The sequence below is a fragment of the Neolamprologus multifasciatus genome, chromosome 23 (genome assembly GCF_963576455.1).
Source record: "Neolamprologus multifasciatus chromosome 23, fNeoMul1.2, whole genome shotgun sequence".
Taxonomy (NCBI): Eukaryota; Metazoa; Chordata; class Actinopteri; order Cichliformes; family Cichlidae; genus Neolamprologus; species Neolamprologus multifasciatus.
The window spans coordinates 6,602,946-6,620,177 of NC_140460.1; the positions used below are offsets into that span (position 1 = coordinate 6,602,946).

General features: G+C 41.1%; 2 protein-coding genes across 2 annotated transcripts in view; both read right to left on the bottom strand.

Moving 5' to 3' along the window:
• Positions 1 to 17,232, bottom strand: part of LOC146490856 (cytochrome P450 2J2-like) — a 69,141-nt gene that overhangs the window by 15,678 nt on the left and 36,231 nt on the right. The window lies entirely within an intron of this gene.
• LOC146490858 (cytochrome P450 2J4-like) lies at positions 628 to 14,946 on the bottom strand. Its single transcript, XM_085152383.1, has 10 exons — positions 14,628 to 14,946; positions 12,029 to 12,186; positions 11,794 to 11,876; positions 10,589 to 10,749; positions 8,049 to 8,161; positions 6,159 to 6,222; positions 5,922 to 6,060; positions 5,251 to 5,438; positions 1,348 to 1,489; positions 628 to 1,240 (listed from the first exon to the last, which is right to left on the bottom strand). Exons 1-10 carry the CDS (start codon positions 14,826 to 14,828, stop codon positions 1,065 to 1,067), a joined length of 1,425 nt encoding a protein of 474 aa, XP_085008509.1. The 5' UTR covers positions 14,829 to 14,946; the 3' UTR covers positions 628 to 1,064.

Here is a 17,232-nt window from a genome sequence, read left to right on the forward strand (position 1 = left end):
ACATTGAGGAAGACAGCAAGCTAAACAGTAGTGATGTTTGTAGGGTTACTGAAGTCAGACTAGCTGGTATATAATGATGTGCTACGTGATCGCTAGTGACACACTTGTGTTAGCATAATAGACTTTGACAGTTTTGAGGCCAGAGTGAGTCCAAAAGTCCGCAAAACTACAGATATCAAAGCAACTGCAGAGCAAAAACATTTAATCCTCCTGACAACTTTGTGGGGTTTACTGCCAGGGGTATGCTACTATATCCATTAAGGAAGGGTTTTTCTCAGCCTTCGTCAACGGAGACGGGCAAAAAGAGTCCCAGGTCCACTCTCAGCCAGGCCAAGTTTGTTTACTATATTGGTTAAAGATGGGTGATGCATCCCCTTCTGACAGCGAAGACGGGCAGATAGCCTCCCAGGTGCATCTTAGCAGGGCTGAGTTTATTTAACCCTTTCTTTGGACTTATCACAATCAAAGGTTACTTATTGATCCCAATTTCAATGCTCTCTCTACTCTTGCCACCCTAGATTTTCTCATTTTCTCTTACTTGTCATTTTCTATCTCTAACTTCAAACACACTTCAGGTAAAACAAAAACCTTTGACTGGGTGTTAATGGTGTAAAGAGAAATGAAAAGTCAAGCTTGACATTTTTTTAATGGTAATTGTTCAGAATTAACATTCGTTTCAGGTAAAGTAACAATTTAGAAGAAATGATTCTGTAAGCCTTCAAATACAGTGGAAAGTTTTCTAACAGATTACTTTGATTGTCCTTAAAAGGGACAGAATCCACTTTACTTGTAAAAGCAATGAACCAGGCAGGTATCTCTGAAACCGTTAACCAGAACAGAGACTCAATCCTTTCACTTGTCTTAATGTCAGAAAAAAAAGGATAAACTAATCTCGGTTTTTTGGTGGTTTAACATTTTTAGTAATTTCTGTTAGAGTAGAATAGATTTATATTGTAAAAGTTAATGAAAAAGATCTACTGGACTACAAGAACAAAAACTAAACAGCATTAGATGATAAATGTAATAAAGGAGTGATTTATTTTCAGTTTGCCATAGTTGATGGTTTATCGTGGTACAGCACAGAGGCGGTAAGGTTTGGGACAGCGCATGCCTCCCAACTGGAAATCCAGACTGGGCTGCTCTCCAGCAGGTGGCGAAAGAGAAAACCTTTGGAGGAGGGAAGTAAACAACAGGAATAACTCCATCCTGGCCAGCTGTTCTCCAAGACACACACGCTTACCTGAGAATAAACAGTAAGTCATGAGTTTTATTCAAACAATGTTTTTTTACTACACTTCTGCAACAAACTAAGGATGCATGCCACTTGGCTAAAAGAGTACAACAAACCTGTAGAAAATGGAAGGAAAGCATCTCTCTTACGAAATTTACCATCCTTGTCCAGAAAGTGTTGAGGATTGAAAGAGTGTGGAGTTTCCCACATTGACTCATCGTGTAGGACTGAGTCCAGGGTAGCCAGTATCATGGTACCCTGAACAAAAAACCCCAAATACCCCACAAAATAATCTTAAGACCTGAGATACTGAAATTGGAAAACCAACAAGCAAACAAACAAACAAATCTAAATTGTTACTGAAAATTGGTTTAATTTGCCATATGACAGAATCCAAATCCAATTTATATAGCATTTTTTTAAAAAAAACCCAGAAACGTCTTGATGCATGCTCATCCAGGTAAGTAAATCTCCAAAATTTGATTCCTTTCATCTGGACGTAGCATTTTTATTGGGAGAAACATTTCATCACTCATCCAAGTGACTTCTTCAGTCTCAGCTGACTGCAGGTTTCCCCAGTCTTATAAACAGTACATTTGCATAATGACTGAAACCAGCCCACTGAAGGAACAATATGCTGGGAGGCCAGTTGGGGAATGGCTGCAATCACAGCATTGTACGATGACGAAAGATGTACCCTTAGGCCCCCTCCTCGATTAAGAGGTGGTCTTTCCCTTTTCACGTAAATGGCCTCCTTGACTCCGCGTTCAAACCAGCGTTTTCGTTTAGGCAGTAGTTGTCCTTCTCTCCTGGATCGGCTGGAGCTTTCTTTTGGTGCCTTCCCATCTTTGACAAAAGTCCAGCTGGGATAACCACATTTACTCAGGGACTTCTTGATGTGATGTTCTTCTGCCTCCCTGGCCGCTGTGTCTGTGGGGATTGTGTTATGTCTCTGTGTTGTAGCGTCCTGATGACACCCAGTTTATGCTCCAGTGGATGATGAGAATCAAACCTTAAATACCAATTCATATGTGCAGGTTTACAGTACATATCAGCTTTTAGATGTCCCCCATTACTGATGAAAATCTCACAGTCTAAGAAGGCTAACCTGCCATTTTTCATATCCTCCCTGGTGAATTTGATGTGTCGGTCCACCGAGTTAATGTGATCCATGAATTGTGGTACGTCCTGAGATTTGATTTTCACCCAGGTGTCATCCACATATCTGAACTAATGACTTGGTGGTGTTCCAGGGTAGGATAGCAAGGCCCTCTTTTCCACTTCTTCCATGTATAAATTGGCCACGATGGGTGAAACTGGGGAACCCGTGCATACCCATGTTTCTGCCTGTAGAACTGACCCTTGTATGTGAAGTAGGCCGAATGAAGACACAGTTCCAAAAGCAAACACACTTGGTCGATGCTGAGAGTGGTTCTGTTGCTGAGGTTTGTGTCATCCTGTAATCTCTTACAAACTACCTCCAACGCTTCCGTGACTGGGATGCAAGTGAAGAGAGATGTAACATCGTACGAGACCATGGTTTCATCCGCCTCCATAATGACATCTCGATCTTCTCAACAAAATCCAAATGTAAATGTACTGTTTATAAGATTGGGGAAACCTGCAGTCAGCAGAGACTGAATAACTCACTTGGATGAGTGACGAAATGTTTCTCCCAATGAAAACGCTACGTCCAGATGAACAGAATCAAGTTTTGGGGTAAAAATCAGAAAGTTTGCCTAAAATACTGTACAACAGCGGTCCCCAACCTTTTTTGCGCCACGGACTGGTTTATGCTCGACAATATTTTCACGGACCGGCCTTTAAGGTGTCGCGGATAAATACAACAAAATAAAACTAGTACCGGTACCGAAAAAAAGAAGATTTATTCATAACACACGTGAAAAGACCCAGGAAAACCGAGTTAACAATAAAAACGATAACAAAATAGCGCTGAAAATTGATAAAAACCCTGAAAACCATACATTTCACACCTGAGCCTCAACTCTCGCGACCAAACAACTCACGGACCGGTACCGGTCCGAGGCCCAGGGGTTGGGGACCGCTGCTGTACAAGAACAAAACAATAGATAAAACGAAGGATAAAAACATTCACATTTAAACACATAAAACATAAAAGCATAAAAAGCATATCAACTCACACCAGTCTAGACGCTATTGAATAAATGTGTTTTGAAAAGAGACTTAAACAGGAAGTGAAGATGCCTGTCTAACATTTAAAGGCAACATATTCCAAAGTTTGGGAGCCACAATTGAAAAAGCTTGTTCTCTTCTAAGTTTCAGCCTAGTTTTTGGGACAACCAAAATCATCTGGTTGTTGAAGTACATTAGAAAGGTATGGAGGAGCAAGACCGTTTAGGCATTTCTAAGTCAAGATTAGGACTTTGAAATTCATTCTGTGATAAACAGGAAGCCAATGAAGAGGGGACAGGATAGGGAAGATATGTTCGTGCCTGTGTGTACCAGTTAAGAGACGGGCAGCAGCATTTTGAATAAGCTGAAGATGTGAGAGGGATGATTGGCTGACTCCAGCGTAAAGTGCAATGCAATAGTCAAGCCGAGTTGAGATAAAGGCATGCATTATTTTCTCCAAGTCACACTTTGACAAAACTGGCTTAAGCTTTGCTATTTGCCTTAACTGGAAAAAGCTTTTTTGCAAGACAGAGCTGATTTGTTTATTACATTTAAAATCAGAGTCCATAATGACTCCCAGATTTGTGACATTCTATTTGATGTATACCCAAGCCAACCATAATTAAGTGGGGTGCATGAGGTATTATTAGGCCTGAATATAATTACCTCTGTTTTGCTTTCATTGAAGCTCAAAAGGTTGAGAGCCATCCAAGCCTTGAAATGTTCAAGGCAGTTTAAAAGGAGTTGGATGGAGCCTGGACTATTAGGTGCTAAAAGGCAAGTGAGGTGAGCTGATGGAAAAAGGTCATGTGACATTGTCAAAAGATCTAAAAGAGCTATTTAAAACGGAAGCGATTTTATTTGGCCCAAATCGATTTTCCAACCCTCCAGATGTTGATTTCACTGTTTTGACCTCTTATTTGAAGAGTTCAAGCACAAATCTTGGAGTAAAGATCGATTCTGCACTTACCTTTGATGACCACGTGAATGGGGTGATAAAATCAGCATTCTACCACCTCAGACGTCTATCGAAGGTCAAGCCCTTTCTCTCCAAACGTAACTTAGAAATTGTAATTCATGCTTTTATTACTTCGCACCTGGATTACTGTAATTCCATTTTAATTGGGGTTGGGCTCGGCACTTTGTCACGCTTACAATTAGTGCATAATGCTGCGGCTCGATTTTTAACTGGTAGAGGGAAATTCGACCACATCATTCCGGTTTTGGACTCCCTACATTGGCTTCCAATCGAATTTAGGATCCTATTTAAAGTTCATTTATTGGTTTTTCGGAATCATCAGAATCAGAATACTTCATTGATTCCTAGTGGAAATTATGGAAATCTTTTTTAAATCTTTAAATGGTTTGGCACCCATTTATTTGTCCGATTTGTTGAAGCCTTATGTTCCCACTCATTCCCTTCAGTCCCTAAGTCACGGCTGAAACTCAGAGGAGACCGGGCATTCTCTATTGTGGCCCCGTTGCTTTGGAACAATCTTCCTCTTCATATTAGACAAGCTACATCAGTTGGTAGGATCAATTTTGCCTACCAAAACATGATTTTTTTATTGAAATTTGCCATTTAAATTTCTTTCCCCATTTTTTCAGTGTTTCCTGTAAAAATCTGACTTGCTACCTCTTTCTTCTAGTGTGCCTATTTTTAAGTATTTGTCAATAAATACAATTGCATTTTAATTTCAAGTAAAAGTAATTAAAATTCAATTTTATTAAAGAGGAATTATGCCCTCAGTCATAGGCTATATTGCTTTTGAAGACCTTTGAAGCCAGCCTCAAGTGGTTGAATTGGTAGAAAAGGAATACTTTAGTCTACAGCTAGCTGCCAGAAAGTATTATGGATTGTGTACCTTTGGGATTGTGTATTTATCCACTGTAGTTTCATTGCTTGTCATACGAAGCACATTGAGAGGAATGATGTTGCCCATTCTCTGGCTCTCATGGATGACAGCATCAGTATAGGGCATGTTTTCTCGGTCACTCACAGAGGGCTGTCTGGACGAACCAACCACAGCATCGATCTCAGCTTGAACTCTCTCTGCACAGTGAAAACAGGACACAATCAGAGTCTGTTTGAAGGTTATTACAGTAACCTAAGACTAGATGAAAAACTTAAAGTGACTGTAAAAAAGACATTCCAAGTCATTAATACCAATACTGGATTACTGGACTACTTAATAAACTACGAAATATAAACAGAAACATGAACAGGAAATATATTTTCAGTTTTAGCATTTGTGAATTAGTTAACCTTTGTCAACACAACAAGCAAGAGGAGACAATCGAGCATATATCTATTAAAAAGTGAAAATATAAATGTTAATCTGCCATCTTTACAAAATGCAGATTTTATATTGTTACACATATGCTGGACTTCTTGTTTCCTGATATATACTGCTGTTTTATATTACAACAGAAACTAAAGTTAAAGATCTTCTCTGGAAACTAACAGAATTATTACTCTCAAAACAAAAATTTGACTTGACAAAATACAAGGTGCCGTTGAGTATTACATACACACCTTGTATATCAGGGTAGTAGATCATGTAAAGCAACCCCCAGCGTAAAGTAGTGGCAGTAGTTTCAGTTCCAGCAAAAAACAGGTCCATGGTGCAAGCGTGTAAGTTACTGAGAGAAAAACTTGAATCTTTCTCCTCGTTCTATCAACGGTCCAAACAACAGAAATTAAAATCTGTTATCAAACTTCATTACAAGACCAAAACGAACAAACATAATAGAGATCGAGCACAACGCTCACCTTTGCCATTTCTATAAGAAAGGCATCAATATAGTCTCTTGGTGACGCTGGGTTAAGGGTTTCTCTGTGTTCTCCAGTGTTGGGTAAGTTACTTTAAAATAGTAACTTAGTTACATTACTAGTTACTTCTATCAAAAGTAACTCAGTTACTTCAAGTTACTCGTTACTTTCAAAGTAACTAGTTACTAGGGAAAGTAACTTTGGTTTTACTCAGAATTCTCTTGTTAATGTGTTGCTTCCACAACTTTGCCAGTCTTCTAGCTTGCTTACTTGCCACAAGTGCACTGTGCCACCTACCAATAGAAAGGAAAAGATAATGCGCATATTTCCACGAGAGAAATCCCACACCTGGACCGTCATTGACTGCTGCCATGATTCTAGCCTACGTCACAGCGTCATGTGTGCCTTTTACATCCAACACAAAAACTGCAGTCGTGGTGCTTTGATTGTACTCAGAACTCAGAAATTCTGCCTTCTGAATAGGAAGATGTAGGTAACACCAGACTGCAGATGAGCTGCATACAGGGCTGGACTGGGACAGAAAATTGGCCCGGGCATTTTGACTTGAGACTGGCCCACCATTATAGGAAAAATCATAAAGCCTTTGAATGAAAACAAATGCTGTTGTGACAGTGATGTACACTGTTTTGATGGTATATATGCATCAATCTATCAATCCTTTGTTGTAAGATTCAGATAATTATTTTTTAAAAGCCAGACATTTTAAATGAGAATAAGAAAGAAAAGTATTTCTTTGTGCCCCCCTCTCCTTGTTAATGCCCTACCTGGCCCCCCTGGCAAAACTTTGCTAGATCCGCACCTGCACAGTTACCAGCTGTCAGCTACCTAAAAAGGATCCTGGGGTTATCTGTCTCTCAGAAACAGTTCATAACTTCCCTTCAACTCATTTATGTCACCTAAAAGGTAAACCTGATTCTCCATCACCTGTTCAGCTCTGATGATTCAGTAAGGACATCTCCTGGTTTCATCTTCATGTTTCCCTCTCACCAGATAACCATCTCCAAATCTCCATCTCCACCAAATCTCACCAGCTGTGGCTCCAGCAAACACCAGCCGATACTAGAAATTAATATTAAATAAATTCTAACAACAGCTGATCAAGCTTAAACGTGCTGCTGTTGTTTAACGCGAAATAGGCTGGTTTCTTTCTGGCGCAAAGTGGGCGATAAACAAACAAGAGAGCCGATCAGCTGATCATTGATCAGTTTCATGATTGAAATAGAAACGGGAGAGGGAGGGGGAGAATGAGATAAGAAGAGGCAGCTGTGCAGCAAAGACACAGAATAACTCCAGCTTTGTGTCTTTTTCATTGTAGCTGAATTACGGGACAAACTGTTCCTTTTCACCTCAATAAGAAACGCGTAATATTTTCTCTGAATACCAGACGGGACGGTTGGCAACTCTAATAACTTATGAACAAAATAAAGTTCAACATCATTAACTTCATAGCACCCACCCAGCTGTATAGAAACTCCGTCATGCTAGCTAGTACGCAGTACGGAAAAAGTCAGAATAACGAAAATAAACTCCACCTAAACTTGGTTTATATCTGACCCAGATAGACTGCAGGTCATAACTTCTTACCTGAAGTTCAGTTCACACTTGGGCCGGCGGCCGCCTCGGGTGTCTTTTCCTTCTGCATCCCCTTTCCCTCATCCACCTGCTGCCTCCACCACTTGCTAATGTTACAGAATCTGTGGAAGCTCCGCGATAGCCACCACACGAAGTAACGAGTAACGACCCTATCTAAATCCCAGTAACGACTAACGCGTTCCCGATTTTGGCATAATAATTAGTTACCGTGCTCCTTACCACAATAATAACGTAGTTACTGTAACGCGTTACTTAATAACGCGTTAGTCCCAACACTGGTGTTCTCTGATCCTGATATCTACGAAGTCCCTTATCTCTTGTGTCAGAGTGAACATTGTCTTATGAGGTCCAGGTAGCCACTTCATCAGCCAGGGAATTATGTTGTACATCTACACAATAGGAAGATAGATTAATCCATATATAGTGACTGGATAAATATTCATATGGCTGTGTGCTCCACATATGAAGCTGTGCATTCGGAAAATTATGAATAAAAATCTAGCGGAGGATTCCACAGCAGCAGAAGTGGTGGTAGAAATATAATTCCCAATATTTGAGGTCAAATTCAGCAAACTTTTTTTTGTTTGTTTTTGTTTTAATGAGACAGGTTCAGAATCAGAATCAGAATCAGAATCAGAATTTATTTGTCACATACAGGTTGCCCCGCAGTAAAATGAGACACACCCCCCCCCCCCCCCCCCCCCGACCTTACACACATAACACAGACATTACATGGGGGTTACAAGTCAGAGATCAGCAGTTACGGAAAAAAACACTGAAATGTACACACAATGGGAAGGTACAAGAGGAAAAAAAGAGACCTCTACTCATGCTGTGCTTCCATGGTAGGACAGCATGAGAACAGGAAACAAAAAAACTCCTCTGCACAAAAAAAGCACATGAATGTTCACAGCACAACATTATGAAGACATAACAAGCCACAGGGTTGGGTAGGGGGATGAGGAGTAATCCCAGGCAACACAGCAGACATCCTGCGACTGCGCCGACTCGCCAGCGCGGGCCCAGACCCGCCTTGTGTTCCCAGGAGGTAACAAGCATCGAAGGCGTTGGAAAGGGAAGGGGAGATGAGTGAGTGCTTATCAGTGTAAGTGTGTGTGTGTGCGTGTCCATAGTTCAGCTGAGACAGTGTCAGGCTTACTATCAGGCTAAGTAAACAGTCCTCCAGCCAATCCAGGTGGCCTTGCATGGGATGGGGAGAATAGTCATCACACAGTCGTTATCAGGGAGTGTTTGTCCGGCTTCAGCCTTGGGCCTGTGCAGCTGGCGCCGTGGTGGTGTCTGCATTTTGATCCCGAATTTGTTGATTTGTTGAGAATTTTCAAAGCTGATCTTTAACACTCTGATGCTGGTCTCTCGATCTCCCGTTGGAGAGCCGCGAGCCTCCCCATGATGGTATCAAACTTCTGATCCGTGGTGTTATCATACTTTTGATTCTGAGACCTCACAACTGCAGTGATCTGTTCTGTGATGTGATCCAACTTTCGCTCAAGGTTGTCATTTTGAGCAGGGCCCTCTCTGATGTATCCCACCATACGCTCAATGGTGTTGTTTTGAGCCTTCACAGCAGCTGTAAGCGTCTCCAAGGTGTTAACCATGCTGCGTTCGTTGTGAGAGGTCGCGCCTCGCGCCTCGGGGGGGTTTGAACAGCCGGTTCCGCTCTCTCAATTCTCCGATAAGTCAGGGCCATGCCAGCTCCGATCAGCAAGAACCCTGTTATCATGGTTCCGAATAGGTAAATATCTTCAGCATCCTCGATCGACAGTCCCGCCAGGCTCTCTCCTGACTCTCCAGTTCTGCCACCCGTCCATCGTGTATCCGGCAGGGAAAGTCCCTCCAGGGCACTCGGGCTCTCCCGGGCCCAGACTTCTCGTTGAGAAGAGGGTGTCAATAGCATTCAGAGACCAGTTGATCAAATCCATAATTCTCTTTTAGGTTTTAGAGAACGACAGTGAGAGACTGTTCCAGGGAAAAAGTAATGCACATGAGACAGACAAGGACAGAGAGGCTAAGCAGGGAAGATAAGGGTAAGGAGGAGAGGAGAAAAGTGCGACCGCCTCCGCTGAGAGCCAAACGAGAAAGAGCTGGTTGAGGCCAGGAAGGCTGATTTTCCAAATGTCTGAGATTTTGTTTATCTCTGTGGGCTTTATATTTCCCAGGCCTTTGTTACCTCATCTCTGCCCTTTAGTGTGTTTTAAATCAGTCTTTGTTTTGGCTCCTCACAACTATTTGCCATTAGAAACCCTATTAGGGGACCAGAAACATAACTCTGGGATGCACGCTCCACCAAAACTGGCAACGACTTAACAGAGATGTCATTTTATAGTCACGATATTAAATCACAGTTATTTAATTTGCACATTTTAGTTATTTAAGACGCTTAAATAACAGGCGACCGTGGCTCAAGAGTTGGGAGTTCGCCTTGTAATCGGAAGGTTGCCGGTTCGAGCCCCGGCTCGGACAGTCTCGGTCGTTGTGTCCTTGGGCAAGACACTTCACCTACCGCCTGCTGGTGTTGGCCAGAAGGGATGATGGCGCGATATGGCAGCCTCGCTTCTGTCAGTCTGCCCCAGGGCAGCTGTGGCTACAACTGTAGCTTGCCTCCACCTGTGTGTGACTGGGTGTGTAAAGCGCTTTGGGGTCCCTAGGCAGGACTAGTAAAAAAAAAAAAAAAGCGCTATACAAATACAGGCCATTTAAATGGCCATACAAGCCATTTAAATTTGGCTTGTGCATTTTCCATAAATCGTGATGTAATATGATTATTGCATGATGTAGCACGGCAGGAAGAGGTTCACCTGTATTGAAATGGTTCCCTGTAAGCGCACAACTTCTTTGAAGTTATGAAGAATGGACTGGTACTGCCGATCAGTGTACTCAAATCGATTCCCAAACACCAAACAGCAGATGATATTCGATACAGCATTATTTATCAGTAGCTGGACATTAAATGGGTTTCCTGTAAATTAAGACAGAAAATATAGTGTCATGGTTGATGTGTCTGAGGAGCGGACCCAAAAGCAGATACACAAGGGACAGGACTAAAATTTAACAAAAAGCGAGCCATTTAGTTTGGCTGATAACTACGACAAAAACAAAAGCACAAGCAAACAAAGGTGAAAAACTACACAATGTCTTAAACTGGGGAAAAAAACTAGCGCAGGACAAGGAAAAGCTCTAACTATAAACCTACAAATGAACATGAGAAACCCAAGACTAGAGAAACATGAGATCCATGGATCATGAGGTGAGAATAACAGGCAACCTGAAACTAAACAAAGGGAGACAGAAGACTTAAATACACAGAAGGGTAATGAGGAAAGTGGAAACACATGGGGAACACAGCTGACACAAATTAACATGACGGCACAGGGGAAGCAAAACTAAACACACTGAATATAGAAACACAAGACTTTCAAAACAAAAAAAACAGGAAACATGGGAAAACATAACCTGGGGCACACAAGCTTGAGATGAGTGACAGAGAGAGAGCGAGGGAGGAAAGATGAGAGAGAGGGGGATTTGAACACAGGGGATACAGCAAGAGGGAACGAGACATGTTGGGCTGAAGAAACATACATGGACAAACATAACAGAGAGGGGAGACATGGAACAGAACATGAGGAGGCATGTAAACAGGAAGGGGAGATGAGACACCTTGCCCAGACAACATGGGAATAAATATGACAAAACATACAGCCAAAGCATAGAACTACTAAATAAGAGAAAACTAAAACTTTCCAAAACACATTGAATTCACAAAAGAACTTAGACCTCAAAATGCTGAGTCACAGACAAAGCCCCCTGACACATGGGGGACAAGTACCCATGTCATAACAGTAGGTAAACTCTACTGAATGGTGGCAATAAGCCTCATAACTTCTATCGCAGAGAAAGGTGGTGATCTTTGGAATCTTCGGAAAAAAGCATAGATGTTTTTTTCATGCCTTGGTGTTCTGTGAAAGCCTCTGAGAGATACTGGCACTCCTGCTGGATGTATAACTCCAGGGTCTTCTTGCCAAGACCAAAGTTTCAAATCTCCTCTGCTGCTTCCATGGATAACCATTTGCTATTGCGAGACCTTTGAACACACAAATACACAATATTAGACTGAATGTAACAAACACTAGCTACATGCTTACAGCCCTGATTTGGTGTCTCAATTATGCTGTTCACTGTATTCAACACTAACTAAATATCTTTTTTTTCAGTGAAAAAAGAGAAAAACAGAATCTTCATTGCCAAATAATTCTTCAAACACTGGTACGGTGGGTCGATCTATGAAGTCGTCTCCTTGCTGGACCAGGGCTTCTTTCACAAACTTGTAGCTATTAATGACCACGGTTCTTCCACCAAAGATTCTGATGGTGAAAATGTCTCCATATTTCTTTGCAAACTGAACAAAGACAGCAGGCAGATGTTGTGGTTCAACAGTACTCAGAGAATTAATACTGCTTCTACATCCTTACTGCAGATACTATAAGATTGCAGCAATGTTGCCTCATTAATATTATATCTCTTAACAAGAACCCAAACTGCAAACACATGAGAAAATATTTAAAAAGAGAATATGAGTAACTGAAAATGCAGCTGTGACTGAACCCTCTTGATGTGGTCTCCATAAACCAAACTCAAACAACAAACCTTCTCTCTTGTATGAATAAAGGCAACTGCAGATAAAGTTCACTGAGTTAATGATGGCCAGAGTTGTAAATGGCAACTTCTCTGAACTTGTCCTTGGTACTTTAAAAGGTGAAGGTCCTTTTACTAACTATTACACATTTTCTTCCACCGAGGATAAGTAATGGCCATTGAAAAAAGATGCTCCTTTAATTCTTGGATACTTTATTATTAACTCTTCGGAGGAGGTTATGTTTTGGTAGCATTTATATCCATGCATGCCAGCATTTTGTTTGTAAACCTGACAGCTTAATTGTAAAATTTGTTGTTATGCAAATGCATTTGAATTTAAATATCTTGTCATATTTTGACCTCGAATGTAATTTATACATTTCATATCTGCCTTTCTTTCAGGGGGACCCCACGATGCGTCATATCTTTAAAGAAAGTTTTATCGAGAGAAAGTGAAAATTAGCTAGAAATATACTCTAGTATCAGTATCTAGTAGTAGCTTATTGTATAATAAGCTCAAGTTATTTATATTCAGTTCTTTCAGTTCTTGTTAGGAGAGACGGCATCCATCCCACTTTGGATGGAGCAGCTCTCATCCAACAGCTAGACCTCAGTGCAGCGTTCGATACTGTCGACCATAATATCCTATTAGAGCGAATAGAAAATGCTGTAGGTATTACAGGTACTGCACTGCAGTGGTTTGTATCATATCTATCTAATAGACTCCAATTTCCGCATGTAAATGCAGAGTCCTCTTCACATGCTGAGGTTAATTATGGAGTTCCACAGGGTTCAGTGCTAGGACCGATTCTGTTTACATTACACATGCTTCCCCTAGGCAGTATCATTAGAAGACATAGTATACATTTTCACTGCTATGCTGATGACACCCAGCTCTATCTGTCCATGAAGCCAGATAACACACACCATTTAGTTAAACTGCAGGAATGTCTTAAAGACATAAAGAGCTGGATGGCCGCTAACTTTTTGCTTCTTAATTCAGATCAAACTGAGGTTATTGTACTCGGCCCTGAAAATCTTAGAAATATGGTATTTAACCAGATTCTTACTCTGGATGGCATTACTTTGGCCTCCAGTAATGCTGTGAGGAACCTTGGAGACATTTTTGACCAGGACATGTCCTTCAACGCACATATTAAACAAATATGTAAGACTGCTTTCTTCCATTTGCGCAACATCTCTAAAATTAGAAATATCCTGTCTCAGAGTGATGCTGAAAAACTAGTTCATGCATTTATTACTTCCAGGCTGGACTACTGCAATTCATTATTATCAGGATGTCCTAAAAACTCGCTGAAATGCCTTCAGTTAATTCAAAATGCTGCAGCAAGAGTCCTGACAGGGACTAGAAGAGATTAGAGCACTTCGCTCTCGCACTGCAGACCTACTTGTTGTTCCTAGAGTATTTAAAAGTAGAATGGGAGGCAGAGCCTTCAGTTTTCAGGCCCCTCTTCTGTGGAACCAGCTTCCAGTTTGGATTCGGGAGACAGACACTATCTCTACTTTTAAGATTAGGCTTAAAACTTTCCTTTTTGCTAAAGCATATAGTTAGGGCTGGACCAGGTGACACTGAATCCTCCCTTAGTTTTGCTGCAATAGACGTAGGCTGCCGGGGATTCCCATGATGCATTGAGTTTTTCCTTTCCAGTCACCTTTCTCACTCACTGTGTGTTAATAGACCTCTCTGCATCGAATCATATCTGTTATTAACTTCTGTCTCTCTTCCACAGCATGTCTTTTATCCTCTCTTCCTTCTCTCACCCCAACCGGTTGCAGTAGATGGCTGCCCCTCCCTGACCCTGATTCTGCTGGAGGTTTCTTGCTGTTAAAAGGGAGTTTTTCCTTCCCTCTGTCGCCAAAGTGCTTGCTCATAGGGGGTCATATGATTGTTGGGTTTTTCTCTGTATCTATTATTGTACGATCTACTGTGCAATATAAGGCGCCTTAAGGTGACTGTTGTTGTGATTTGGCGCTATATAAATAAAATTGAATTGAATTGATTTTACAAATCAATACCTATTATCCATTAATGTAACCATAAATATAACATTTTTGTAATTAAAATAAAGCTACCCTTATCTGATTTTTACTCCACTAACATCTTAACGTACTTTTAAGGAACAAAGAAAGAAAATAAATATATTAAAAATAAAACACTATTCCCTAAATAGTAAACATGTGTACCTCTCTGAACTGCAGGTGTATTCTGTCAGGCCTGATGCGATGAATGTCACCGAGAAACGGGAGAGCCCACGGTCCAGGTGGGAAGTTTTTCGGCACTCTGTTCTTCCAAATATCAGACAACAGCAGGAAAACACAGAGAAATATTAAAATGCTCCTTCCATCTATCCACTCAAAGCCAAGAACACTGTATAATGTCTCCATTTAAAGTTCTTAATGTCGGATGCTGGATTACTGCAGTGTTTTAACTGTGATGCTACCAAGAAACAAAGTGCGATCAGATAAATGGGTGGACTTCCTTAAACACAAAGGTGAAGGAAAGACTCGTGTTCCTGCAGCTGGACTGGTGGGGTTATTTTTAGTGTTTTCACATGTGCAGTGGCGGTCCTAGCCCATTTGGTGCCCCGGGCAAACACTCCCTCTTCCTCTTTTCTCTTTTTTCTAAACTGAGGACCTGATGGCTTTGAACTTTTCTTGTCCATCTTGGTTTTAATTTTGCACTCCAGTATGAACACAAATCCCCCAACTCGAGGATCACCGCAACATAACCTAACACACCTACACCTTAGTTCACAGATTCACTTTGTCTAGGGTTTATTTCTGAGATTTCACACAACCCAGGATTCAAATCATGAATACATAATGGGCTTGGATTTACAACATTATGAACGAAATGTCCTCTATTTGGAAGCAGCCAGCCCCCCTGCCCTTTCGAAGGGCTGTGTGTGAGACATTAAATCAGCGGCAATTTTAGCCCAGTTTTGGAGGTGCTTCAGCACCCCCAAAATGAATCAAAGCACCCCCAAAGATGTCTTACTTTTTTTGAAAATATTTGCTGTTTGTGGGACACACTACTAAAAGTATAAAAAGCATACAGTACTTAATTGAGATGGAACATTTTAACAACAAAAGTATAGATAACCCCTCCCCCCTCCCAAAATGGTTTGTTCCAGCTCAGCTCTCTCCTACTTGCTTTAGCACCGTTGCTGCCAGAGCGATGGTGGCTGAGACGCAGCGGAGGTGGAAGTGCCTGGCTTAAAACAGGACATATTAGCTGCATTTAACTTTCAGTTACTCTTTATATAGTTAGGTAGGAATCAGACCATGTTTCTTTTTAACTGAAAAACATTACACCAGGTAACCTGCTGTGTTGAAAATAGGGCTGCCACGATTAGTCGACTAGTCACGATTACGTCGACTATCGAAATCATCGACGACTGATTTAATAGTCGACGCGTCGTTTGAAGCTTTGTAAGATCACAAAAGATGCAGGAACAAGTAGTAGGATTTAAGAGTGTAATAACGGACTGAAACAGAAGATGGCAGCACTGCATGTACAAGGATGCCAGCTGCCGTTAAACCCCGAAGAAGAAGAAGGAGCTGTGTCCCAGAATTCATAGCACAGCCCAGCTCAGTTTCCAACAATGGCGGCAGCTAGTTAGTTTTAATATTACTCTTATTATTCTTTCTGGGTCACAAAATAAACGTTTAGCACATTTTCAGGCGAGAATGTAGCTGTGTAAACCTCAAATATCTGCTCAGTTTATGAAGACACCACATATTTTCAAAAGCGCTCCGACGTTTTCGGAGACGTCTGTTACCCACTAGCTTGATAGCTAGCCGGGGGCAAGGCTCACTAGAGTCCGTGAGAACACCGGACTCTGGCAAATCGCTTTCTAACCCACTGCGGTCTTTCGCTACTCAGGTTAAACATATATAAGTCACTTAGATAACTTAAAAATGTTATTGTTTGGCTTTTTTTAGTATTTTATTTGTTCCTGAGTAAATCGGTTAGGCTGAGATTAAAGTTATAGTTTTTACACAGCTGAAAAAACGTCAAGCAGACAACTGATTATCAGAAGTGTGAGATGCTCGAGAATATACTCCGGTGTCCCGTTATATTTTAGATAACAATGAGTTTATTAAACTTCACCAAAACAATCTGCAAATTTCATTCAAATTTAATAAACTATCATCTTGTCTTTATTTTTAGTTAGCACATACCTTAAACACTTAGAGCTGTAAGCTAATGATAGTTATATGAGAGCAGATGCATGCTGGTGCAATAAGCTGTACGCTGTACATCCAATGGATGCATGATCTGATTAGTTGACTAATTGCAAAAATAATCGGTGACTAGTCGACTATCAAAATAATCATTTGTGGCAACCCTAGTTGAAAACGTGTTTTCCGACTATGTTTGCTCTGTAGTAAAATTAGCGATATTTGACTGCCCTGTTGATCTCATTGAAACGTATACAGCTTATTTCAAATCTAAAACTTAACATTGTCCGTAGCCTGCTGTTGTTACCACTGTCCTGTTTGAAATGTAATGAGAGAAACTGGTTATTTTGCCATATGTGCATGTGCCGATATTGAACCCAAGGTACTAACTAGCTAACTGACTGGATGCCCATTAATCTTATAACTCCTGTTGTGTGTGTGTGTGTGTGTGTGTACAGATTGTCAGTCCAAAGAGGGAGAGAGGAAAGAGGGGAACATGAGGACAAAGTACAAGATAAGGAAGTACCAGGTAAGAAAACAGACAGGGAGTACTAACAGGCAAAACAGTAACTGTTTAACTGGCAAAGAAAAAGAAAGACAAACA

Coding starts and splice junctions, on each gene's coding strand:
- LOC146490858 (XM_085152383.1), bottom strand. CDS start 14,828: ATGGAGACATTATACAGTGTTCTTGGCTTTGAGTGGATAGATGGAAGG. Junction 6,061..6,158: donor TTCTTATAGAAATGGCAAAG/GTGAGCGTTGTG, acceptor GACCGTTGATAG/AACGAGGAGAAAGATTCAAG. Junction 5,439..5,921: donor CTACTACCCTGATATACAAG/GTGTGTATGTAA, acceptor TTCACTGTGCAG/AGAGAGTTCAAGCTGAGATC.